Here is a 27515-nt window from a genome sequence, read left to right as displayed (position 1 = left end):
AAAAATGTTTGAGAAAGGAGTTGGAGGTTAGGAGAATTGTAGAATAAAAATAGATTAAAACAAGAAGCTGAACAGCAAATTAACCCAGTGGACAAGGCAGTGAGAAGAGTTGAGGAAATCCAAGAACAGGAAAGCTTTCCATAAAGTGAATCAGAGGTGCTGTTCTAATAAGGCACAGGGGTATAGATATACCAGAAATAAAAATCTAGGTTTAATTTATTTGTTTTCATTTATGTAATGCTGGGGCAAGCTCTTCACCACCAACTTAGACCCCCTACCCCCAAGTCCCTGGTTATTTTAAGCTGACAGCTAATTGAATTAAGAAGACCAGTGCCCAAGGAAATTAAAAATAACCAAATAAAACCAAGACATTGTTTCTATTATACCAAATAAAATCTAGGACCAAAACAAATTAACTATAACAATCGAGAGGTAAAAAGTGGAATGACCTAACCTGAAAGGGACCAGGATTACTCTGAGCATAAATTTAAACTATCTGGAAAGCCAAACCAAACCAAACACAAAAGCAGAAAGAATGCTTCCAAATGAATCAATGCAGTAATTTACTAGGAAATCTTTAAAAAGGTTTAGGGAATCTAAATAAATAAGGATAATAACAGAGAAAAAAATGTTTGAGAAAGGAGTTGGGGGTTAGGAGAATTGTAGAATAAAAATAGATTAAAACAAGATTAAATAGATCAAAAATAAATTTGAAAAAACACTTAAAAGATACATTTTTTTAAGAGAAAAAAATTGAGATTTCAGATGAGGTGAAATTTAAGGCACAAGTTATTAAAGCAAGCTGATCTGTTAGCTATGTGATGATAAAAGCTGGAGTTAATGAGAACATGATAATATTTTGTCTATCGGGCCTAAGAACAGCAACAGATAGAAAGCAATCACGGTTAAAAATCAAAGAGAAATTAATAAGCATACACCTTTAGAACAGGGTATTAATACTCTATCATCAGGATGTGATACACAGAGAGGAGAATGAAGCAATAGAATTAAAAACATGATTGAATATTCTATAATACAGCAGAAAGTGCAGATATTGTCAAAATTAGGTAGATTATACAACAACAACAAAACCCTGACATTTTATTGCTGGTACCTCATGAGATGGTGAATTAACATATGCTCCTCATGTTCTTAATTTAGCCTAGGAAATTTCAGAAATGGTAGGAAGCACAGATCCAAGGAACTAACAGAGATACTGAAATAAAGGTGAGGTCAGAAGCGATCCTGACCTGCCCCATGGGGATAGGGTAGAGGTGGCCTGAGCCAGGAGGAGATGGATAGAGGAGTGGCGAGTCTCCTCTTTCCTCTGGTCCAGTGGTGGGAGGATGGGTTGTGAGGATTGTTATAGCTCTTCTATTTCTCTTCTCTGACATTGCCAAGGGCGGGTCAGTGCCTGTCCTACAACTGGGATATCTGCAGGACCTGGCCAGCTCTATTTTTATTCTACAGCCAAAGTAATATCAAGGCAGCCCAAATTCCTCCACAGAAGAGAAGGGGATGAAAGGTGCCCCTTTTTTATTGGGGATACGCTTCTCCCTCCTTTCCCCTCCAAAAGTCCAGGGCTGGGGGTGAGAATCCAAGGAGATCTTGAAGATTCTTCTTCAGCCTGCTTTGCTCTGGGTGTCAGAATGAATCCCTAACTGGGGAAGTCATGCAGTAGGACAGAAGCATACAGAAATGTCCGCGACAGTGATGTGATGTCTCAGCCTCTCTTCCATGGCCTTATCTCTTTCCCTTTCTTTGAAGACACCAGAAAAGATGCCACCCCAGATTTGCCCCTTCCCCACCATACACTGTTAGGCATAGTTATGTCACCAGAGAAACATAAGATCACCTGCCTCATAAGTAGATCCCCAGGACTACAACTGAACGCCAAGCCGCTTACTGCAGCAGATGGACCAAAAATTTAACACAAGCACCATCTATACCCTCAAAGACAAGAAGATCTTAGTAATCTGAAGCAAACGCAAGAAGTAGAGAAAAAGCACCAAATGCAATTTAGGAGTTAAACGAACATTCCTAATGGCTATGAAATCCCTGCCAAAGATGCACAACCTGAATCTAATCATATGAAAACGTCAGACAACCCCAAATTGAATGAAGGTCTGTAAAATAACTGTCTGGCACTCTTCAGAAATGTCAATATCATGAAAGTTAAGAAAGATTAAGGAACTGTTCCAGACTAAAGGAGGCTAAAGAGACATGACAAGAAAATACAGGGTATGATACCAGATTGGTTCTTGGACCAGATCCAATCTTTTTTTTTTCTTTGCTACAGTTGTGCTGTGTAATATGAGAGCCAATTGTTACATGTGGCCACTGAGTGATTAAAATGTAGAGAGTCTGAACGGAGATGTTCTGTAAATGTAAACTATATACTGAGTCTTTACATTAAAAAAGAATGCACAATATCCAAATAATATATTTTCATGTTAATGTTGAAATGATTCAACATTATATAGGATTAAATAAAATAGAATATTAAAATTTGTATGTGTGTGTATATGTGATACTGTGGAATGGATCAAAGGGCCTCTTGTAGGCTAGAGAAGTACTTACCACTGAGTTATTTCTCCCAGCCCTTTTTAATTTTATTGAGACAGAGTCTCTCTAAGTTGCCCAGGCTGGCCTCAAACTAGTCATCCTCCTGCCTCAGTCTCCTGATTAGCTGGGATCACAGGCATGTGCCAAATTTGACTTGCTTCTTTTTACTTTTTAAATGTGGCTACTAGAACATTTAAAATTGCATATGTGGATTACATCAATTGATATTGTACAGAATTGTTGTAGAAAACATTATTATTAATATTAACATATTGTTGTAGAGAATACAATTTGTGTATTTTGAGAAAACATACATAGATTCTAGTATGTTATTGCCGCAGTCTGGCTGGGCACAAATCACGAGCCACTCAACGGAACAAACTTTTATTTCCGAACTCCCCCAAACGCCACCCACGCGGCTTTCACCGGGACACACCACACACCAACCGGAACTCCCTCCACCAGAACTTCACCCACCAACGGGAACTCTCCAGGAATCCCCGCGAGAGCTCAACCAGAACTCAACGGGAACTCCACGAGAACTCAAAAGTACTGGCAAAATGCTAGGTGCCTTCCCAATTTGGCTGTGGCTCTCAACATGTTATCATGTTACTTTTAAGCATAACATGATTTTATGAAAGAATGTCTTTCTTAGGAAATACACATGGAAGTACACATGTCTGCCATTTATTTGCAAGAGTTGACATATGGAGATGAAACACACAGAACTATGTGGAGAGAGAAATGGTGAAGCAAATGTGGTAAAATGCTGACAATTGCAGAATCTGGGTGAAGGATAATCAGAGTTCCCTACAGGATCAGAAGTTATTTAAAAATAAAAGGTTATGGCAAATCCCTCTCAGTGGTTGAAATAAACAGCACAGTAGTTGGGATAAAAACAGGATGGTTAACACTAAAGAAAGAATGAGTGATCTGGGGGACCAAATTGAGGACCCTCCTAAAGGAAAGAACACATGAAGTAGGACCTATGTGGTTTGAAGAGATGAGTAGATTTCATATCTGAGTAGCTGGAGGCCCAGAAAGAGAGAAAAGAAGAGGAAAGGAAATATTTGACCCCTGCCCCCCCCAAAATCCCCAAATCTCCCAGAATTAAAAGAAGAGAGATAGCTTTACACTGAAAGGACCTATAAAACAGAAAACCATTTTTTTAAAAAAGGAAAAAAAAAGATTCATACCCAGTCACATTAATAGTGAAAAGTAAGACTATTAAGGAGAAAAACAGGTAGAAAAAATGGGAAAGCACAGAGAAGAGACAACTTGAAAGAAACCAGAATCAGACTGTTATTGGACTTTCAAAGAGCTGGATATCAGAATATGATGTTTTATAATATAAAAGGAAATGGTTTTGAACCTAGGTCTCATATCCAGCTATATGTCATTTAAACTTAAGAACATAATACAAATATTCTCAGTGTATAAAGCTGTAGAGAGTTTGCCTGGGGAAGACTTATTGTCAGCACACTCTTACAAGAAAAACTCAAATAAGAGGAATGCTAAAAAGCAAGGCGTGATCAAGGCTGTAGCAAAATTTGTGGTTGTGTAGAAAAGCAAAGATGAAAGAAAAGACAAAAAAATTATCCATAACAATCAACAAATAAAAGCCAATCAAAATGAAGTACACATTTGGGTAGAGGGATGGTAGAGACCAGGGGAATCTGAGAGCATGCAAAGTACTCATTTTATTTAGGAGAAGATGTTGCTGTTAACATGCTGATGAAGTCAACAGAGATGAACAGATATGGGTATGTGTCTTATGCTAAAGGCGATTCCCATAAGAACACAAAAAATGAATCAGATTATTTTTAAACCAGCAGAAGCAGACTTAATTTAGGCACTTTAAAGAAAAAAGTTAAAAAATAAAAAAGATCGTACAATCAGAAAACATAAAATAAGATGGCAGAAAAATTATAGTATGACAATCATCACAATAACCGTGGGATAAATGGAATGAAACAAAAAACAAATAAACCAGAGGGGCTTTCCATGGACCAATGATGCCCATGTGTCATGAAGTGAACAAAATATTCCTTGGCACCTGAGGTGAATAAGAGAAAAGGCTTCCTAAGTAAATCTCCACTAGATTATTTAAAAAAAAAAATCCTCAGTAAACAAAGCAGAAATTACATGCACTGTACTCTCTAATCCAGACAAAATGATGAAACAAAATTAAGAACAACATCAGTCGACAAAAAACAAACAAACAAACAAACTCTGATTACTTGGGATTTTTATAATACCTTGCCAATATATACGTATGTTGAAAAGATAAAGTGCACACAGGCACTCTGTGGAACAATGGAAATGAGAACACAAATGAAAATCTCTGGGAAAAGCTCAGGGCTCAACAAAGAAGCAGCTTCCCAGCCCTAAGTGCCTCTGTTATTAATAAAAACAATGATGATAAGAAAAGCAGGAAAATCAATATGAAAGTAAACAATATAAAAATTTACCAAAGGAACCAAAGGACAGTCCAAAAGGAATAGAAAAGATTGGGATATAGAAAAGCAGATAGATATATATTAGGAAAGGGATACCAAGAGCATTATTTAACCAACTACTGAAACTTAGCTGACAGAGTTAACCCTTGTAAATGTAGTCAGAAAAGAAAGGAGAATGACTTCACTATCTCTATGGTCATATACTAATGACTATGAAAACCTGGATTAAAAAGATGATTTTTTTTTTTTTTAAGGAAAGAAATTCTAAAACAAACACAAAAAAGCTTGTAGGTACCAAGAGTTAATGAAAAAACTGGAAGAGGCTGCGGGTGAGGACAGGAGGGCTGAGTGTGGATAACGCCTTCAGGGAATCTGTAATGAATACAAGTGGGTAGGGAACAACTAACCAATTTACTCCATGGTCTTGAGACTAAAGTCAAATAAGAGTAGAAAGAAAAATAAAAAAATTAAGTTGGCTATGGGGGCACGTGTCTGTAATCCAACCTATTTAGGAGGTTGAGGCAGGAGGATTTCAAGTTTGAAACTTAGAGAGACCCTGTCTTGAGTTAAAAAATAAAAGGGCTGGGGGTGTAGCTCAGCGATAGAACACCTTTGGGCTCAATCCCCAGCATGAAGGAAAAAACTCAGAAAATATACACCTATTTCATTCTTACACATAGATGTGAAGAATTTAGAGACAAGACAGGCCTGTGACCACTTGAAAGGAAGACCCCGTAGGAAAGACTAGGTCAGATAGACCTGATTCAAAGCTTGCTTCTCTCACAGATTTGCTCATTGCTAACCTTCCCGGGACTCAGTTTCTTCTTCTGTAAACAGAGAACATAGTATTCATCTCATGGGGCTAAAGAAAAATATGGAGAAAATGTATGCAAAAATTAATATAATGTCTTGTCACAAGCATGTAATATTGGAAGATGCTGATTATGCATATATACTAAAGGGAATAAAACACCATAATTAAGTCAGATTCATCACAGAATAGTCTAGCAAATGGAAAACTAGTAATTATAATACTCACAAGAGACTAAATAGTAACAATTATATGTTCATATCAGTAAGTGCCAAAATGGCATTTGAAAACTCCGAAATCCATTAAAAAATGCAAAGAAGGCATCTATATTTAACATACTTGAAGCCAACAGTCAACACTGTAATTAAGAGATATTAAAGGCATTGTAAATACAAACAGAAGTGAAGCAAGTCTGTCCATTTTTACCATTATTATTTAAAATTGTATGGAGGTTCTTGTCAATGAATAAGAGGGAGACCATAGAAATAACAGAAGAGTAATCAGAAAAAATAAAAAGACAAACCCATTACAGGCAAATTGTGATTGATTACTTACGTAATCTGAGAAATCTTGGGTAGAGGCATTAAGTAAAAAGCATACAGGTACAATAAAACTTAATAATGATCAATAACATTCTTCTATACTAATTATAACCTGTCAGAAAACATAATGAAAACTGGAAACCTCATTCATAATAATAACAAACACAAAGTAGTCCAAGGCATTAACTTCATGAGGGATGTATAAGAAAGAAACTGTAAAGCTTTCATGGGAGAAAGAGAATAATTTATGAAAAATTATAATTTATTCAAGTTTCAGTTTTTACAGAAATTGCATATATTTTTAAAGCAGGGAAACCTGATCCATGCAAATGCATTCCCCATTCTTAAAGTAATTCCTTTTAGGTAAAAGTCTAGAAAACACCTGCCTAACAAGCAAGTACTGAGGTGTCCTGCCCAGAGCAAGGCTCCTGTGAATGTTCTGGGTGAGACGAGAACCCAGGTTGGTAAAGGGAGAAGGGGATTTAGAAGACTTCGGAATGGGAACTGAGTTGGCATCTGAGTTTAGCCACAGATCCAGAGAAAAGACAGCCCATGTGGATGTCTCCAGGTAATGGGAAAGCAATGTGGGGAAGCAGCATTGGAGCGGTCAGGGAGAGTGAGGTGAGTGGGTCAGAGAAGGTGGCAGTACAGCAGGCAAGCATAACCCTAGAGGAACCCTGGAGCAGTCAGTGCCCGTGCTGTATGTTCATTTCACACATACAGAGTCTACGAATCAATTCCTGAAAATGTGGGCCATTGCTGTCCACAGGAAACAGACGGCATCATCAAATGGGGTAAGAGAGGATAGACTGGTGAAGGGACAATTTAAAAGGGCACGGCAGGGTTAAAGGAAAGCAGTAAAGGAAGGTGGAGCTCTCAGGGGTGGTGAGCACCTGTTATGATTTGGATGTGAGGTGTCCCCCAAAAGTTCACCTGTGAGATAATGCAAGAGGGTTTGGAGGAGAAATGATGGGGTTATGAGAGCCTTAACTAAATCAGTGAATTGATCACCTGATGGGATTAACCTAGTGGTAACTGAAGGCCGGTGGGGTGTGGCTGGATGAGGTCGGTCATTGGGATATATATTGTTTTTTTTATGGTGCTGAGGATTGAATCCAGGGCCTTGTGCATTCAAGGCAAGCACTCTACCAACTGAGCTATATCCCCAGCTAGGGATATATATTTATATCTGGCCTGTGGGGAGATCTCTCTCTCTTTCTCTCTCTCTCTCTCTCTCTCTCTCTCTCTCTCTCCCTCTCTCTCTCCTTTCTTATCATCATTCGAGTTTGCGACACTCTTCTGCCATGATGTTCAGCCTCACCTTGAGCTCCAAGGAATGAAGCCTGCTGCCTCTGGATTGAGACCTCTGAAACCTAAAGCACCCAAATAAGCTTTTCCTTCCCTAAAATTGTGCTGGTTGGGTCCTTTAGTCACAGCATGAAAAAAGCTGGCTAAAACAGCACCATTAAACTTGAAGTGTTTCCCTACAGGAATCAGGAAGGAGAGCTGCAGCTGGAAGAGAGGGTAGCTGGACAGAAGTTGTAGGGAGGGACAGAAGGAGGTGGCTTGGGGATAGTGAAGTTAGATTGGGAAAGGAAGCCTATAGTCAGTCACATGTTATCACTGTTCTAGGCTCTGTACTAAGGAAGCCCACAAATGGTCGGTTTTATTCATAAATGAGAAGAAACTAAGCAAGCTAAATATTATTAAGCTAACAATTATTCCCAAGGCAATTTTTGGATTTAATGCAACTCCACTTAACATTCTGACAGGATCCTTTACAAGCTTGATGACATGATTTCAAAAATCATTTGTAAAAATAGAAAGACAATAATACTGAGGAATATTTTAAAAAGAAAAGGCACCTCCATTTCTAAGCCAGACACGTGGCTTATCAGCTTTGATGCTTCTCTCTCTCTCTTACTCCTCCGCATCCAATCCATGACAAAATCTGCTGCTGACAGATAGGCCCATTTACTATCTCCCTCATCACCAGCTCCACCACCACGGTCCAAGCCTGGCCATCACTGCTGATTCATGGCAATGTCCTTCTAACCCACCTTCTCACACACCACTGACCCCATCCAATCTGCTCTCCACGTGATGGCCACATACGGTCCCCTCTCTCTCCCCTGGCCTAACCTCTTCAGTAGCTTTTCATTGCTCATCTCCTTCTATTCTTTCTTTCCTTAACTCATTTTCAAACTGCTTCCTGCATTCATGCAACACAATTTATTGAGAACTTCAATGTGCCAGACAACGAGCAAGGCCCTGGAGAGATAATGAGCAAAATCAGACTTTGATTCATGCCACCTCCCTAGTGATTTAAAGACAAAGGACAATAAACATTTAAAAAAAAAAAGGATTCAAGTGTGTTCATAATTTCAACCAAGACCAATTTAAAATAATAAGATTATTTTTTTATGACCATCAAATTGGCCGAATCCAAACAAGAAAAGCTTCAATTGAATGCTGAGAAATAGATATTTTGTTCATTATGGTTAACATGGTGAATCAATACAAATGATTCAGAGACGAATCCGGCAAGCAATCTCAAGTTAAAAAAAAAAAAAATCCCACATCCTTTGAGCCAGCAGTCTTACTCTTGGGAAATTATTTCAAGGAAATAATTTTAAGAAAAGAGGAAGGGTGGAGGAGACTTTACAGACAAAGTTTTTACTGCAGTACTTTCTAAGCTAGCAAAAGACCTGACATCACCTAAAAGGTCAATAAAAGAAGAGTTGGATAAATGTTTTGGAGTAAACTGCCATAATAAATTATGATTATGAAAGGAAAATCAAGTGTAAAAAGTAGGACTCAATATGTTTGAATGTGAAGTAGGAACTCGGTCAGTGGATGGATATGTAAAGGAATAAAAATAGTTGCCAAGTGTGGGGTTTTTCAAGTGATTGGATGCAGTAAATTTTAAAGGTAAGTGACCCAACAGAGAAGATGGTTGAGTTTCATTGTAAAATTAACTTTGATTATGTAGAGCATATTTCCCAGTGGCTATATCAATGTTTTAAGTAACACAATAATGGGATTCTGGATGAATATTCTTTTCATCAATATGTACTTTTAAAACAGTATTGAAACTGATGCTGTATCAAGAATGGCCGGCAGTCATATGCCTTCCATAGTCTAGGAAGATGACAGAGTTTCTACGAGATGGAAGCATTTGTCAAAAAAAACCCAGGAGTTGCATGCAGGCCAGAGACCAATAAGAGTCAGCAGCTGGTAGGAAGCTCCCAATTCTGTGGCAAAGACTGGGCATGTCTCCAGACCTTGGAACATCCTGATGTGCCTGGTCACCTTGTTCCTGGGAAGCAACTGCTCCCATAGTTCCTGTGCCTGGGAACTAGACTGACAGTGCCTAGAGCAGATGCTACAGGAGCTTGCAGTTATCCTAGTGCTTCAGGAATCAGGAATTCCATCAGGCTCAGCAAATCTAGTCCTTCTCTTTCTGACATCTAGTTGGGATTTCTGCAGAGTAGGTCTTTCCTACAGTGGGCCCAGCTGTTCAGTATGGTACAGAATTTGGTACCAGTTGAGTTTCGTGTTTGTGTAGCCAACCCTTACCAAAAGATGATTTGTGTTTAAGACATTTAATTTTACCGTAGAGGACAGATTGCCTCATGACAGCCCCCAGAGGGAGACAAAAGGAAATCAAGATCTTAGCTCTGATTTTGGTGGGGACCCTTGCTGGCTATGTGATCTGAGCCTGATTTCTTTGTGCTTCATGTTTTTTTGTTTATTTGTTTGTTTGTTTGTTTTTCCCACTACAAAATTAGGAAGTAAAACTTATATGATCCAAGCTTAAAAAGGATTTCTAGATCTTCTTGATTGGGAGTATATTAAGAGGATCTCACTATTTCCAGATGGCCAGCAGAGATTTATGTCATTAAAAGGAAGGCCAATGGCCATTTAGGCCATTCTCCCACCTCCTTTTCACCGCAACTACTCTCCCCCCCACCCCAGGGTGGGAACTGCAGAGCACTCTGTACTCCAATGGAGGGAACCCCAGAAATAGCATTTAGAACGAATGTTTTGTACCATGATTGAGAAGAATCACCTGCAGATGTGGCCCACTGTACCAAATGGTTGAAAATACAGGTGGTGCTCAACCCTCCCTGTTGCTCAGCCCTCCATGATGAATCTCAAGTTTCTCAGAAAGTAAGAGCACCTTAAGGTTGCTATCTTACCCTATCACAGAGGTTCTTAAAGTGTGATTCACAGAGCCCTGAGGACCCCAAAATGCTTTTGGGGGTCTTAAAGGTGAAAAATATTTTCATAGTAATATTAGGACATAATATGCTTTTTGCAGTGTGCTGACATTACTGCTGGCACTGAGCACGGGTCAAGGTAGTGGCCCTGGACTGTCAGCACTCAACGTTTCTTCACTGCCACTGACTCACAGTAGACAACAGAAAAGTCAGTTTCACACAAGAATGTCCCTGATGAAACAAATAAAAACGATTAATTTTATTAAATCTCTACCTTTTAGTGCACATCTTTTTATTATTCTGTGTGACTAACTGGGAAATATGCAAAAGCACTTCTGCTGTACATGAAGTCCTCTTGTTGTCCCAAACGAAAGCACTTATGTGTTCTTTGAGGTGCAAGCTGGAATAGTTGCCTTTTTCTATAATAAAACATGATTTTTACATGAAAGAACAAATGACAGACAAGTCATGGTTATTCAGACTTGGGAATGAGGAGAAATTTTCTCAAAAATGAAGTGTGCCTGTCACTTCAAGGGAAACAGCTGATGGGTACTTTTTGCCAATGATAAAATTTAATATTTCAATCAAAAATCAGAATCTTGGACAACCTGAATGCATTCTATGAATTTGATGGCTTTGCAACACCTAAACACTCTTCAGATGAGAGTTTTAATATTAATTAATATTAATATTAATTAATATATTAATTTAATATTCAGATAATCTGTATAATTCAATAAACCAATAATTTCCAAATGAACAATGTATGATGTTATCAAATTCCATTCAAGATGGAAGGTAAGCAATGCATTTTAGTGTAACCCAATACAAATCCATTGATATAGTTTCATATTCCACAGTATAATTGGCCTTTAAAAATCATCATTTGTAGAGTTGGTTGTAGTATGTGGCATGGTATCAAAGATGATTTATATTTGTTTGAAAAGGCTATTAAAATACTCTTCCCATTTCCAGTTATGTATGTGAGGTGGAATTTTCTCCCTGTACTTCAACCAAAAACATACCACAATAGACTGAATGCAGAAACAAAGATGAATGAGAATCTGTGTGTCTTCTATTAAGCCAGCCATTTAAAAAACTGGCAGAAATGTGAAACAATGCTTTTTTTTTACTAACTTTCTTTTGTTATGGACAGCATAGTAATTGTCATAAAATGTTTTACTTACGTCAACTTCTAATGAGTTTATTAATCATTTACTGTACATTACTTTTTAAAACCAATTAATCAATATTTTAAAATTCGTTTCAATTTTTGATATGGTGAACACACATAAACAAAAATATGTTGAAGTTCTCAGTAATTTTTAAGCAGATAAAAGGGGTTCTGGGAATAAAATGCTGGAGAAATCACTGTTGTAAGATCCCTGCAGAAAAAGTGGTGTTTTGGATGACTGATTAACAAAAGAAGAGGGGGATTTAGTGTCTTTCAGTTTGCACTGGTGTGGGGAAGCTTCTCTGCGTTTGGTGACAGGATTGGTTATCAAGACCGGATCTGCAGCAACAAAAGGAAATTTACCTACTACCTAAGACTGATAGAAATCATTTTTGGGAACAGAGATTTCAAGGTCCTGAGGTGACCTTCCCTGTTCTCTTCCAAGTGTCTCCAGTTGTCTGAGTGTTCAAGTTCATGCCTTTCCCTCCAAGGAAAGGACAGTCCAGCCTACAGTCCCTGTTCAGTACTGGCCATCGTGACTAGGTGAAGGCTAGACACTTGCTTCGCAGGACATAGTAAAGCCACTCTGAGCTCAGAAGTTGGTGCCTGGTCCTGGTCCTCAGCCTGCCTGGCTTTTGTCCTGGAGGACTTCTCAGTCCAGTGGGGAAGAAAGGCTCCTGAAGAAATAGCTGCAATATGATATGATAAATGCTATTCTGTACATAGTGATGAAATTGTCCAACCAAAAATTAGGATATGATCTGACAGTATAACGTAATATCTGATAGTGGAACAATCTGGGGAAACTAGAACTTGTGTCTGCTATATTTATGAAGAAACTTCCAGCAACTCCACTGAAATTCTCTGCAGATTTGTATTTCATTTGTCCCAAAGACCCAGAAACAATGGCTTTGTACCCCATCCCCCCACCAATTCTGGGAAATGATGGTGGCAGAATAGAAAAGGGCAAAAAAAAAAAAAAAAAAAAAAAATCTTAGAATCACAAAGGATGAGTAATGGCCCCCTAACATTTTATTTCCTCTGGGTTAGTGGATAGAGGTCTGTAGGAAATTTTTTCCAACATCCTTGTTCCAAGTGGTTTTCTCCTCCAGGCAGAGAGTCCAAGTTTGTTCACACAGGTCTCCCATACCAGCTGAGGCACATCAGGCTGAATCCCAGAGTCAGAGGATTGAACTAGTAAGAGGCTTCTAGGATCCCAAGCCTCGAATGTACGTGGATAAAATTAAACAATAGGGCTCCTGATCTGCCAAGAAATGTTGGAGTCCCCTCCCCTGGGTGGGCTGTTTGGGGACTAGGAAGGTTCTGGTCTGGCTTGGGTCTTCTGAAGTTCCAACCATGTGCCCTTTTTCTCCCTTTTCCTTTGGGGCTTGGCTCAAATTCCTCTTTTTAATCTCTTTCTGCCATTCCCACCGGGCCTTCCCAGCTGTGGTAACTCCAAAGTGAAATGCGCAGGAACAAAACAGACAAAGAGCAGAAAAAAAATCTGCTCAGTGCCACACATGGACATCCTGCCCCCCACAGCCAGAGAGAACGGGTAAGCTCAGGCCTAAAGACAACCCAAACTGAAGGCAAGACAAAGAGCCTGGCAAACCCTTGTTTGAAACTCGGACCCACCACTTACATTTGACTCTGGGCAAATCATGACATCTCTCTGGTCCCCAGTGAGCTTAACCACAAAACCAAGTTATTTTGAGGATTAAATGACATTACATATGTGAAAATGCTTGGTCCATGGTAGGTTCACTACTCATAGTTAAAACGTTTTACTTCCTTCTGTGTGATGGTTTGATTAACATCTGGACTATTCTTTGAGTGGAATGAAAACCTACACGGAATCTTTTTTGGTTCACTCTTATATCTCCAGAGTTTTACAGAGTGCCTGGCACATGGTGTGGTTTTAAAATTTATTTACTTATTTATCTTGCAGTACTGGGGATCATGTTGGGCATTTTTTTTTTTTTTTTTTTTTGAGACAACTGTCTCAGAAACAGGGATAGGGAAGGTCTTGATTAAGAATCTACTCCTAACTAGCAATTTTGGGGTCTCCTGATTTCTCTCATGGATTGATATTGGCTATCTAGAGCATGAAGTCATGAAGAAATTGAAAGGTGGCATCTGGAACCAGTCGGGAAGAGGCTGACGGATTGCCAGCCGTCACCTGCTGTGGTTGAGGATGTTGCTGATGTTGATATGTGGAGTCAAGAGCAAGTCACTTTACCAGCTGTTTTCAGCACAAAGGCCTGTTTGTAATTATGGATTATAATTGAAGACTGAGATTACCAAATGCCTGTCCTGAAGAGAAGTAGCATGACTATTAGGAAGCGTTTTTAAATCACAGATTAAAAACAGAACAATGCTATGCAAAGAAGCAAACAGCATATCACTACTCCATCTGCCTGTCTTAATGAATTTACTTACTTGAAATGCATGTTTCATGAATCAATTGATAATGGTGAGCAAAACTGACACATTTCAGCTTGTCTGTCCCACATTCAGAACTCTGACAACCTGTACTCCCTCAACCCACAAAGTAGCTCTCTACTTACGAGGGTAATCCTTTGGATGTGTCTTCTCAGACCAATTTCCATAGAACGTGAGTCTGTACTTGGCAGTTCCACAGGCACAGCAGTCTAAGATTGGCTTGTCAGTCACCCCATCAAATGTGGAATCTGAAACAGAAAAATCCCCGAGTTAGGAAGCAAAAAAGAGCCTTCTATATGGCAGTGCCATCTTGATTTGTCTTATCTTTAACCTCTAAAAAAAGATTTGTAAGACTCAGGAACCAGGTCAGTACTTGGGCTACAAAGGATTTTTGTACACCTCTGAGAACATAAACTAGATTTTGAAAAAAATAACATCAGAGCTTGTGTTTGAATAATTTTGAGGATCTCTCTGGGACCAATAGGGCAGAATCTTTGAGACAAAGGAGGGGTCTTGGAAAACTAGGGGTAAAATGTACTCAGATATCCTTCCATCCCTCTTCTAATGGGATTTTCCTACCAAATTTTCAGAGGGATCCACATGTGTGTTTTCTCCAAGAAATATTAGCCAGGGCCAAAATGTCTAGACCTGAGGGAGAGGCTTTGAAGGACAGCAGTAAGAACAAGTAGAGAGACAGCAAGAACAGCTGAAAAAAAAGTTTTTTGTTTTTTTTTTAAATTGCCATGTAGTCACATCACTTCTTATCATGCTTTCAGAGACTGTACTGGGAGGGGTGGGGGTTGGAAATATGTTCATAGGTTCAGGTTTACTTCTGAGTATAGAAGCAGCCAGGAAAAACTTCAGCTCCTCTCTCCACCCCCATTTTTTAGCTGTGAATAGCTGATAAGTAGGGAAGGAGAGATTACATGAATAAATTCAGTATTTCCGATTGTCAAACCCACATTCCTAACTGTGCCTTGTTGCTTTTAGTCTGTTCTGCTTCCTACAAGATGAAAACAATGACTACAGATGCAGCTTGCTGCAATAGCTTTTTCTTTAGTTTCCCTAGCAGTATTCACATAAGTCTTTTTTTTTTTTTTTGCAAGTTGGACATTTATTCTTTAATATTACACAAAGAACAGCAACAAAGAGCATAAAATAATTTTCAATGTCAGAAAGAGCATTTTGCAGATCTTCCTTTGGGAATTCACTGGGTTCATTGGGTTTGAACATGCAAAATAAGTGATGGTTGATGTAAATTCTAGGTTCTAGGATGGAGAAAAAAGTATGGGATGTGGTAATAATAACTGCCGTGCATTGATTCCCTGTATATGCTGATCCCTCTCCATACGTCATCTCATTTATCCTCATAATCTTAAGAGGTAAGTACTTTGGTTATCCCCATTTTACCAATTGGTAAACTGAGATGGATTAGGAAATGTACTCAAGATCACCCAGAGCTAGAGAGTAGTGCAGGCCCAGGTCTTTGGGGGTCCAGACCCCATTCCCTTAGTCTCTATATTCTGTCATTTCAGGAAAGTCATCTGGATTTGTCTACATAAACAATGAGATTTAAAAAAAAATTTGGTGTTGTTTCTGTTTAGCTTTTTCCAAATGAGGAACAGTGCATTTAAAAAATTACCTCCCTCCATAGCTTCAGGATTTCCAAACAACCCCCAAAATGAGGACTGCAAAAACTCAAAGTGGAAATAATTGACTACTTTTTTGTACATGTAGGAAAGGCCAGAGCATTGTCAGCACCTAGGAGCAAGTACACTCGCCTCCCCCCCCCCCCACCCGCCACTATGTGTGCATAGAGCCTGGATCTTATTCCTGGGTGAACCACTTTGATCATTCAGGGACAAGCCCCATTGAATATAGTTCAGGAAAGGCAGTAACTCCTGAAGACTTTGTCTTCAAAGACGTTTTCATTCCCATTATGATCAACTATAGTATAAAAAACCAAAACTAGCTTTGAGAAATGAATTCAGAACTAAGAGCTACATGCTGGGGTTTCAATTGTAGCGACCAACTATGGTTAAACAAGGCAGCAGTCATCTCTGGTGGACCTCCAATAAGGCCAGTTGGTAGCGTTACCTTATCAAAAGGGCTTTCAGATTTAGGTGCTAAAGTTAAAGAGATTTCCAAGGATTTAAAGAAATGCATTTATAATGAAACTTTTGGAATTCCAAAGGAAATTAAGCCTTCATCTAAAAATTAAATTTCGAGGTTTGAAAACGAGTCTTTCCTACTGAGGAAAAACCTACTGATAATGAACCAGGCTTTGAAAGGGTGGTGAGGAGGAGCCCCAGTCTGTTCCCCGCAGGACCACAGCAGGGCTGCCAGGTGCAGATAACTTCAGGTAGGAGCAAGGCTGAGTTTCCCTTCCTCCCCACCTCTACTCTTAATCCCTTGCCTTCTCTGCTTTCTTTGTTCTTCTTTCCTTTTTCTTCTTTTTCCCATCTCTGCTCATGTACCGCTGACTTCTGAGTTTCTCTTTATCCTTCCTCCCCTTGGTCTCTCTCCTTGGTTTATGACATGGTGTTTGTGTGCATGTTTATTACAGGTCACCTTTTTGAATATTTTATGTTCCTCTCTTCTTAATTGTAAGTATGTTTATGTTGCTTTTTAAAAAGTAACGATCTCTATTACTTTTTATCTGTATGGCACTTAATTCTTTCCCTATGGATTAATGGCTTCAATTGGGGGGAAAAATGAATGACTCCAAGTTTCACGATCCCCTTTCTTGATAGATTTGATTTGACTCAACAAGGACGCAAAGAATATACAAGACTTTAATGAAAAAACTGGTGATAATTAAGTGATAATACATATTTGAAAAATCCCTTTGCTCTGTGCTTGCATTTTATACACTTTCTTAAGGTGTGTTGACTGATTTCTTTGTTGGCTGATTTCTTCCTGGGGCTGCTGTCTCTGGGGATCATCTACAACTATATCTGATGAGTCTGTGGCCCAGGACCTTTGCCCCCACCCTTTTTTTTCCTTTGGTCTACTATATTGCCAATGGCTAGTGGCCCTGTATAGAGATGCATGATTAGTCATGTTGATAAGCTCTCTATCTAGGGGAAACAACTAAGTATTTGCTATGCCATTTGATTGGCCCTGAATCTATAGAACTTAAACCTATTTACTCCTTAGACAAAGGTTTTATACAACATCTGAATTGAGCCTTTGGAAAGTACCCTTTAGTTAATGATTCCTTTCAGTTACGTGGGAATGGGATGTCACTGAAGTGTCTCCTCAGAACCCTGGAATCCTGGGAATAAAGCTGTCCTCTGACAAACTAACAGAACTACATGCAATGGAGCGATCAGCCACTTATGGGGGAAGACCAAGAGGTGGCCTATGAATGTGTGATACAGAACCTCCACAACTCCACCCCTCAGTTGGACTTCCCTTCATGGCCAGAGGATCAGTAATTGGATTCGCTCAGGAACCACAAGCCTTAAGAGGTGAGAAAGCTGTCTGCTTGGAGAAAGGCCGAGTGACCCTTTGGTTAGTTAAGTACAAGAAGGGAAAATCCTCAAAGCCATGTATGGTGGTGTCCCCTGGAAACTAGCAGGGAGCCCTGATGGCAAGGTCTGACCCTGAAATGGCAGGCAGGGCAGGGCACCCTCTGACTCCACAATCCTCCACATAGAACTTGGTTGTGCTGCAGCTCATCTGTAGGGAGACAATGCATTGTCCTGTCCAAGGGGATTCAAGCTACTGAAATAGGACGTATTTGCTTTGATGGGAGGGTGGTAGTTTAGGACACTGGTTCCTTGTGTCAAACCTTTCCTCTACCTCTGTCTTTATGAGGTGAGGAGAGTCATTTAGACTGTTTCTCAGGCTCTTTAACTGTACAATAGGAATAATATCATCATCTTTACCACATAGGGTTGTCGTGCAGATTACATGATTAATGCCTATGATATCCTCAGAATAGTGCCTGGCATATAACAAGCACTCAAAAAATATTAGCTATTATTATTATTATTTCCCCAGAAGACCTTTATCAACCTTTCTTAGTAGCTTATGATTTGCTAGAGTTGGAAAAGATTACTTATTCTCCAAAGACCAATTGCTCCAAATGCAAATAAAAGTTCTGCAGAAATGAATAGAAATGAGATACTTCAGCTGTATAATTATAGAACATCTTCTATTTTTATTTAGTTATCTAATGACTTCTAAACACATTCAGATGTTTAAGGTCTTATTTTGTTTTTACAGTATATTAATGAACAAACTTTTGGAATCAGCTAACTAAAGCTAACACTTATATAGACAGCATTTACCATGTGCCAAGGAGGCAAGGCACTACTTTACTTATGTTGTCTCATTGCTAGGAAGGACAGAGGCAGATTCAAACTCAGGTCTGATTTGAATCCAGGCCCTGGTTTTAACCTTCCCAGTCTTCTTAGACTCCATGAGCTTTGTCAGAATGTCTCAAAGGAGAGGGGGTTGATGAGCTTGCAAATCTAAGTCCCAGAGTCTTGAATGTGATGTAATCACAAGACCAGTGGCCCCATGGCATCCCTTACCCTGCTGGCCTTCCCTGAGGAAAATCCCCCATATTGTCCAAACGTCACACGAGTTCCTTGGGGTAATTTTTTTCCCAGAGAACCGTTATCGACTTTTTAAACGTACACAATTGCGCATTCCTTAATTAAGTCCTGTGAGTTATTCCAAGGAACCTCTCCAAATAATCACTGTTTCACAAAAATAAGAGGACGACACCAATACGAGGTACATTATCTCCTACCCAGGGAATCAAGCTGAGTAATTAGAGCTTAAGGCGGATCCAATTATCCACAGCACACAGCCAGATTAAAAATCGGAGCTTCGTGAGAAAGTAGAACCCACGGGGACTCAGAGAGCCCGATCGCCTTATTTCCTGCAGCAGGATGCCTGAACTGAAAGAGCCCCTTCTATTTATCTGCCCCTCCCCACTGCAAAAACTTACCTTGTTCACAAAGTTTCTTGGTGAGAGAACCTTCATCTTGAAAATAAATGATGCGTTTCTGTACGATGCTGGCCCTGTGGGAAAGAGGACACAGCACGATGGTGAGGATGGTTGCCAGGGATCAGCCAGACATGGTCCTTTTTGGGCCACTAGGGCTCTGTGGCTCTGGGCTAATCATCCCAGCTCTCTGTGCTTTCGTTTCTTTATACAGAAATTGGCACAATAATAATAGCTATCTTGTAGTGTTGCTGTGAGAGGCATCAGAGAAGGTATGTCAAGAGCTTAGCACATGCCCAGTTATTGAGTTGTTGTTAGTTATATTATTATAAGGCAAGAAAGGGAAGAACAGCATTTTCAATACCTTTCTCAATGGTTCGTTTTACTCTACTCTTCATATTAAACCACTGAGGCCATTTATAGATCAACCGAATTCAAATTATAGAAGCATGTCAAATCTCTTCCTGAAGGGGAAAAAAAAGGAACTTAAAAATATATTTTGATTTGTTCTGAAAATGTCATTCTATATCTTTCCTGAAAGTCTAGACAAAACTGTCTCCTACATTCTGAACAAAGACAACTTCAGCTGTGATCTCTCTCCCTCTTAAACATGTCAAACACAGGCTCTTAGAATTTGGAAAGCATATTTTGAGGTTGAAAGACGACTTACTTTTGGTCAGCACATATTTTCTCTTTAATCTGGAATTGCAGACACTCTAGTTCTTTAACTCACTCTGTTGTTTATTTTCAGCTGGCCTTGAAGAGGATGAGTCCTGAAACCCAGTGTTCCAGTAATTTGAAAGTCTACAACACTTAAAGTTGAGACGGTGCCAATAAATCTCGGGCCATTTCTATCGATTCTCTTCAGCAATGGTCCTCAATCAAAAGGTAATTTTCACTTCGATTCACACTATTTAACAGATAAAGGCATCCCTCAACTCCATTACAGCTGACCACACTGAGTGAGTGCTGGACTCACAGGATCTGCCCTGGGTCACATGATCCCATGCCCAGGGAGGGGCCGTGTGCGCTGGAATCTGTGGAGGACAGAGGAGATTTCCCCTGATGGTCTGGGCCAAGGCCAAGGCCAAGATGACTTTCCAAAGAAATGTCTCCTTGACATCCAGGCTTACACAAAAGCACACAATTCAAACCAGCCTACAGATGTCTTTTACGGTCTTTCTCTACCCAAGAGAGATGAGATGTTGAAATAAATGAATGAAATATGCTTCTTGTCTGCACAAAGCTACTTTGATGATTATCCATTTTATGGACCATTAAGTGGGAAAGTTTCCTCAGACCAAGAGAATAACGTTCACCCCCCACCAACACCACCACCAAGCCAAATAACAAAGCCTTTAGGTAGAGCACTGGTCATCCACCAGCCTTTCAGAGTGTCCCTACCCTGTGCCTGGAAGGACCCCTGGAGGAGAAGGAGCAGGCTTGGTGGGAAGTACCCCAGGCCCCTCACTCTTGCTTCAACCAAAGGCGCCATCCTTATTTCAACCACAGCAGTTTCCTCTCCATTTGTCTTCCTGCTGTATTTATTTATTTATTTATCCCCCCCACCCTTTCTCTCTTTTTCTTTTTCAACATGTCATGGCTGCTTAGTGGCTGGCACTGGGGGAGGTATCAGGGACACTATCTTGAACAAGACAGATAGGACTGCACTTCCCATTCTCAAAATTTGCAGCATAGTAGGGGAAAGCATCAAAGAACCAAGCCCACAGCTAGTGATTTAACTCACCCGTGATGACGTGCCACACTGGAGACATTCACATGTACAGCAGAGCTCAACACAGGGGTCTGGTCAAGCTGGGAAAGGATCCCCCCCAGAAAGGACAGCCAGGCTCAGATTTGGAAGAGTAGGAGTTACTTAGGTAGGTAGGAGGGAGGAAAAAGGCAGAGGGCATCCTTAGGAAATCCTTGAGGTGGGAAGGGACGTGGGCTCACGGGAGAACACTCGAGTGGTAAGTCAAGGAGGTGATGTGAAATGAGCTGTGGAGGTGAGCAGGGCTGTGTCACCCAGAGCCTGCAGGGAGATGGCATTTTACTCCATGTTTAATGAGATAGCTTTCTAGAGCATGCCCTGAGGACCGAGATGATCAGATTCTCTCTTTTGAAAGGGCACTTGGGCCACCAAATAAAAATGAGTTGGAGTGTGGCTGCAAGCGTTCAGAGATCCCACGCAAATCGAATTCTGTTTCACTTATGTTTTCTCGCTTGAAAGTTTTGGAAACCACTGATCTAGAGGATAACATGCAAATATCTGTCATTCAAGGCTCTTTACAATTCCCCCAAACAACCTCTGTCTTCATTTGTCACCACTTTGTGCGGAGATCGCTGGGTCCCAGGCTTTTGGGGCTCACTTTCTTGTCTGACCCTCTCTTCTGCTCTACAGGGCCCTTGCACAGCTGCTCTCTCCCCCACTGTCTCCCTCACCAGCCTCCTCTAGCATCTGTAATGGATCCTCTGAACTTTCTTCCTCCTATTGTGAATGGGAGGACGATGGCAGTATCTATGATTTAAAGGCATGGTCAGGAAAAGCAATTACCACCACCTTTTGAAAAATAAGATTGAAAAGATTTGGGGGGACCAGAGATAGAAAACTTGTGTTTCCTATAAAATGTCTCAACTGCCTCACCCCTCAAGTTTTTATAAAATTTAAGGTAGACAATCTCTCTTTTTAATAATCACTGTCATTTTTGAGCCCTTGTTATGTGCAGTTTATACTGTGGAAACACCCCCACACCCCCACACCCCACCCCTATATATATATATATATATATATATATATATATATATATATCCTCAAATTTTTCATCCGAAATGCTTGGGCTGGATATGCTTTTGAATTCAAAACTCTTTAGATGTTAGAAAATTAAGATGGCACATATCCCATTGATGCCCCCTCCATAAACAAACAGCAATATTTAGTAGCAAAATCTTAGATGATTCATACTGAGGGTAAATAAACCCCATAAATGGCTTCATATCAGTTAGGTAAGGTTGGGCAATATTACCAAAATGCTCTGGTTTTCAGCGAGATTTAGATAAAGTTCTGTGGCTATTCCACCCTTGTCTTCCAGGTGAGTATGAGGGAGGTACAGGGAGGTTCAGTAACTTGTCCAGGTTTGGAAGTTTGCCCTGTCTACCTGCAAAATCTGTGATCTGTCTTATTCTCATATGGGTTGGAAGGAGTTAATAACATATATGCAAAGGACAATTACTCTGAGGCTTTACTGGTCAATGTCACTCCACACTGACTTTCTTTGGATTCATTTAAGCCTCTGATGGAGCGCACTGTGGAGAGCCAGGACTGTGGTGGGTCTTCTCAGAACCTGAATCGTGATCTCCTGAACATTCTATGCAAAGGCTGAGCTTGGCCAGTCCCTTATGTCATGCCCTTTGGGTTTCAAACTCTGTGTGGATCAAATGGGGAAACCAGTCTTCTGTCTCTCCTATGATCTCTGTGCAATGCCTTTGGAGTGCCATTCCAGGCACTCTCCACACCCAGCTCCGTGCTACCATATTTTCCTCCCAGGCCTTTACCTGCCAGATACACACACATATGCACACACGCGCACATACATGTACCAATACACACACATATAGACACACACTTCAGTTACCTAATGCATACCCAAGGAAGATCTTTCTTCCTTGAGGTTGACCCTGTGACAGGTGTCCTTCCAATGACAGCCAGACCCTCTGGGCTTCTCTGAGCACAACACTTATTACCAATAACTACCTAGTTAGTATTCTGTCTCCTGTGCTAGATTTTAAGCCTCCTGAGAGCAGGGAGCAAATCTTACTTATTTCTATGGGTGATGGTGTCATTCTAATCCTGGGATTCAAGGAGAAGGAAGAGGGCTTGTGGAGAAGGAAAGCATTTGTGGCAGTAGGACATGATGGTAGTCATTTAGTGGGTAATTAGGTATAGGGACCTGTAACTCAGGGGAGGGCTGAGGGGGTGTGGATATGGACGTGAGGGCCAAGGTGAGAGTTGAAGGATTTGGAGTGGCTGATGTCACCAGGGAAGGTGTGTAGAGTAAAATACAGGGTCCAGTTGAGCCTAGAATGCCGGGGAGGTTTGCCATTCACCTTCAGACATGCTAGCGGAGAACAAGACTTTGGAACACTTCATTGTAGAAGATGCTTCTCTTTATTCTTTGTTTGGTCACCTCCTGAGAGAATTTTGCATTCTGAGAAAATGCATTTTCCTTTGAGTCTATTCCCATTAAAAGTATAAAACTCAGCTGAGATTTATAAATCATACTATAGTTCAGGAAAATAATAGTTTTATAAGGCAAGAAAGCTGTTAGTAAGAATTCCCTTAGCATTTCAAAATGACAAATCTTCTCCCGTTCCGTGTTGCAATTTGGCAGTCTTTTTGCACAGCATTTATGTGCTGAATGCTCTCTTATCATGAGAGAACATGGAAGGAAACCTAAATTAAAGTTCTTAGTATGTGAGCTTCTCAAACTTCAGAATATTGAGGTTCTAAGTAACTCACTAATCATGTCAAAAGTTTTCTTTTAAAAATAAAGTGGATATTTCCAAAAGCATCATCCTAAATCTTTAAATTGCTTGATGGACCCTTTTCTGACTAATGGACTCATTCATTTACTATTGTTTTTCCTTGGGGAATTTGCCTATTGTGGTAAAGTTAAAATTTGCTAAGTTGTGGGTTTCCTGTCTAGTGTTAAAAAGGGTGGAGAGGGGGGATCTCAGACACTGAAGTACTTGGGAGAGACCAGACCATGAAATAACTTAAAAAATATGCCTGGCTCCTCAGTGGCTGGTTTATCACCATGCAAAGATGATTTGCAGAAGGTCCAACTGCAGCGTGTTGAACTTAGTAGCAATTCGGTATATGGTAGCTGTTATGGTTTTGGTTGTGAAATCACCAGCCTTTGATGAAGTTCCTGGCACATAATAAGTGCTTAATAAAAGGTGGCTATCATGACTGATGTCAGGTCTGTCTCCTTCACTTAGGGAGGAAGGAATGAGGGTGCTACCTTGGCCAGCTGCTTCAGACACAGATAATAAATGAACCTTGGGTTTGTGGTCTCCAGACTACTTTTTGCCAAACTTCTTCCCAATTCCAGTAAATTCTCTATTACTGAACATTTCTTGGAATGCTTTATAAAATTTCTCTATGATTTCAGGAATGTTTTTCCATAGAGGTGGTTCAGTTTATAACCAGCAATGTTTATTCCCATCTACCCAAAATAAGAGTAATGTGGAAGGACCCAGGAATAAAATATCGAAGGCACAGTGATGGTATCTTAGGGTACTGAGGGTCTCTGTGTTATTTTATTTCATGAGGATGCCAAGTGCTAACCTGACCCTGGTCTCACATTCACCAAGAGGCTGTGTGCATGTCATGATGCAACTTTCAGGTGGACCTCAAGAAATAGAAATGTATCCTGAGCTAACAGGTATCCTAGAAGTCCATGACAATGTACCTATAGTGGTGCCAGTAACTGAAACAAAGAAAGGGGGGTAAAAATAATTGTTGTTTTAATTTTTTTAGGATTTTTGTTGAGGTAATTATAGATTCACACAAAATTGTACTCTTTTGCAAAACTTAAGTTGTTATGGTTTAGACAGGAGGTGGCCCCCCAAAGCTCCTGTGTTATTGCAGGAATGTTCAGAGGTAAAGTGATTGGATTGTGAGAGTTGCGACCTAATCAGTCCATCCCAATTTGAATGACTGGGTTGTACCTGTAGACAGGCGGGGTGTGGCTGGAGGAAGAAGGTCACTGGGGATATGCCCTAGAAGGGTGTTTCTTCCCTGTGGCCACTTCCTCTCTCTGCTTCCTGACCCCACCATAAGCCCAGCAGCTCTCCTTGTCTTGGCCCTTCCCCTATGATGTACTGCCTCACCTTGGGACCAAAGCAATGGATTCAGCTGTCTGTGAACTGAGACCTTTGAAACCATGAGCCCCAAATAAACTTTTCTTCTTCTAAGTTGTACTTATCAGGTGTTTTGTTACGCTGATGCTAAAGCCGACTAAAAGAAATTGGTACTGAGAAGTCAGACTATTGCTGTGACGAACCTGACCACGTGGTTGAGAAGCCTTTGGAGTTGCTCTTTTGCAGACTGACTGTGTTCATGAAGTTTCAGAGGGAAATGAGAACTCTATTGAGAATTGGACTAGAGGCCTATTACGTTGTACTCTAACAAAGAACTTGGCTACATTTTGCCCATACTCTGAGAATTTGTGTGAGGCTTAATTTAAAAGTGATGGACTAATTAATCTGGTAGAGGAAATTTCAAGACTGCCTAGCATCTAATGGCATGGTATCGTGGGCAGCTTTTTAGCTAGGTTTACTGTGAGAATCTGTGAGAATTGGGGGCAGAGAATAGAATCAGAAGATTTAAGAAACTTGTAGATTGGCCAGAAAAAATGCATGTAAAACTGGGGCCAAGGAAGGTGTGCTTGTTAAAAAGATTACAGCTCCTAAAGAGATGTTAAGCACTTTGCACAGAGATAACAGGAAAAATGCCTCAAGGGCATCTCAGGAATTTGCAAAACCACACTCATTACAGGCTCAAGGATGTAGAAGGAAAATTTCCTTTGAGAAGAAATCATGGGGGCACCCTGCTTGTATGGGGGTGGGGGACTTGAGAAGTTGTTTCCCTGTGCTGAGCTATGCAGGTATTCAGCGGTCCCTGCAGCTATGATTCCAGGGGTCCAGGCATTGTGCAAACTGGCAGCAGGCCTTGGCATCAAGAATGCAGGAAGCTAAAGTTAAAGGGTTATGGGGTCTCCACTGAGATTTCAAAGGAAGACGTAGAAGGCTAGGTAAAGTGTAGCAGGGTGGGAGTCCCTACAGGCTGCCCCTGAGAGGACAAAGCATAAAGCTGTGAAGGTGAAACCAAATTCCTGGAATGGACACCCCAGGAATTAAGAGACACCAGTAACTGTCTGCTGAGAAAAGCTGTTGGCTATGGAAAGAACCAAGCTAAAGAAAAACCCATGTGAGCAGCAACCAGTACGGCCAAAGGGGTGGGGCTATGCAAGTGTTAGACCAGGACACAAGAAAAGACCACTGACTCCAATTAAAATCAAATTAAAGCAAGCTTATTATTTCGACTGCCCGGGCTGCCCCTCCCTCCCCAAACGGCGGGAACAAGACAGCAACCCCAGCTTTCCTGCAGCCCAGCTTTATAGCCCAGAAAGTTACACAAAGGGGGGGTTACAGATAACAGAACTCTGACAAGCATCACACTAATGGTAGTTTACATTTTTTGCTGGCCCCAACATCAGAATTTATGAAGGTCATTAGAGCCTCAGAGAGGGTCGGTATCTGGCCAGGGAAGGCCAAGATTTGTGAGGTGTCACCAAGGTTTTAGAGAGGGCTGCTATCTGGTCAGAGAGCCAGGCCTGGGTGAGTTCAAGGCACGGGCAGGCATTCCAAGCAGGTTCAGAATTTGCAGTAATTTATAGTAAAGCTGAAATTATCTTTTCATGGCTTTGTGGCAAGATGGCTCCCAATTTTAAGAAAAGATCAGGTCGGGTCTATCACAAGCCCTTCTAAAAGCATGTCTAACATCTTTATGTCCCAGATGCTATACGCAGAGTTGCAGGTGGAGTTCTGGAAACAGTTTGCTCACTGGGTTTTCATCTTGCTTTGGTCCCATCTCTTCTTTCTATACCCCCATTCCTTCCTTTGGGACATGGAAATGTTCACTCTGTGCCACTGAATATTGGACATACGAAACTTGTTTACGATTTTTATACGAGCTTACAGTCAAGAGATGGCCTTGAGTCTCAGAGAAGACTTTGTGAGTCTGAACTGTGGGCGATGCTGAAACTGTTAAGACAATGGGACTCTTAGAGATGAATTGAATGCGTTTGGCATTGTGAGATGCGCATGATCTTTCAGGGACAGAATGCTATGGTTTGAATGTGAGGTGTCTCCCCCAACCCCAAGAAAATGTGTTAATGGAGGAATGTTCAGAGGTGAAGTGATGGGAGTGAGAGCTGTAACATGATGAGTCCATCCTAGTTTGAATAATGGTTGGTAACTGTAGGCAAGTAGAGCATAACTGGAGGAGTTTGGAGGTATGGCCTGGGGCAATGTGACTTCCCTGTGGTCCCTTCCTCTCTCTGCTTCCTCACCCCACCAAGAGCTAAGTGGCTTTCTTTGAATGTGTCCTTCCCCCAGGATGCACTGCCTTATCTTTGGCCCAGAGCAATTGCCTCAGTTGTCTGTGGACTGAGACCTTTGAAACCATGAGCCCCCAGTACACTTTCCTCTTTGAAGTTGTTCTGGTCAGGTGTTTTGGCCACAGGGACACAAAAGCTAACTACAACATAAGT

At 40.7% G+C, this 27515-nt stretch overlaps 1 protein-coding gene across 1 annotated transcript in view; it reads right to left on the bottom strand.

The window, feature by feature from the left end:
* Spon1 (spondin 1) overlaps positions 1-27515 on the bottom strand; it is a 261030-nt gene that overhangs the window by 131745 nt on the left and 101770 nt on the right. The window contains exons 4-5 of the mRNA XM_076844222.2: positions 19183-19256; positions 14342-14464 (exon numbers count right to left, since the gene is read on the bottom strand). Of these exons, the coding sequence (XP_076700337.1) occupies positions 14342-14464; positions 19183-19256 (197 nt within the window). The remainder of the gene's footprint in view (positions 1-14341; positions 14465-19182; positions 19257-27515) is intronic.

This window comes from Callospermophilus lateralis, chromosome 2, assembly GCF_048772815.1.
Source record: "Callospermophilus lateralis isolate mCalLat2 chromosome 2, mCalLat2.hap1, whole genome shotgun sequence".
Taxonomy (NCBI): domain Eukaryota; kingdom Metazoa; phylum Chordata; class Mammalia; order Rodentia; family Sciuridae; genus Callospermophilus; species Callospermophilus lateralis.
This window is presented reverse-complemented; position numbering and strand designations above follow the sequence as displayed.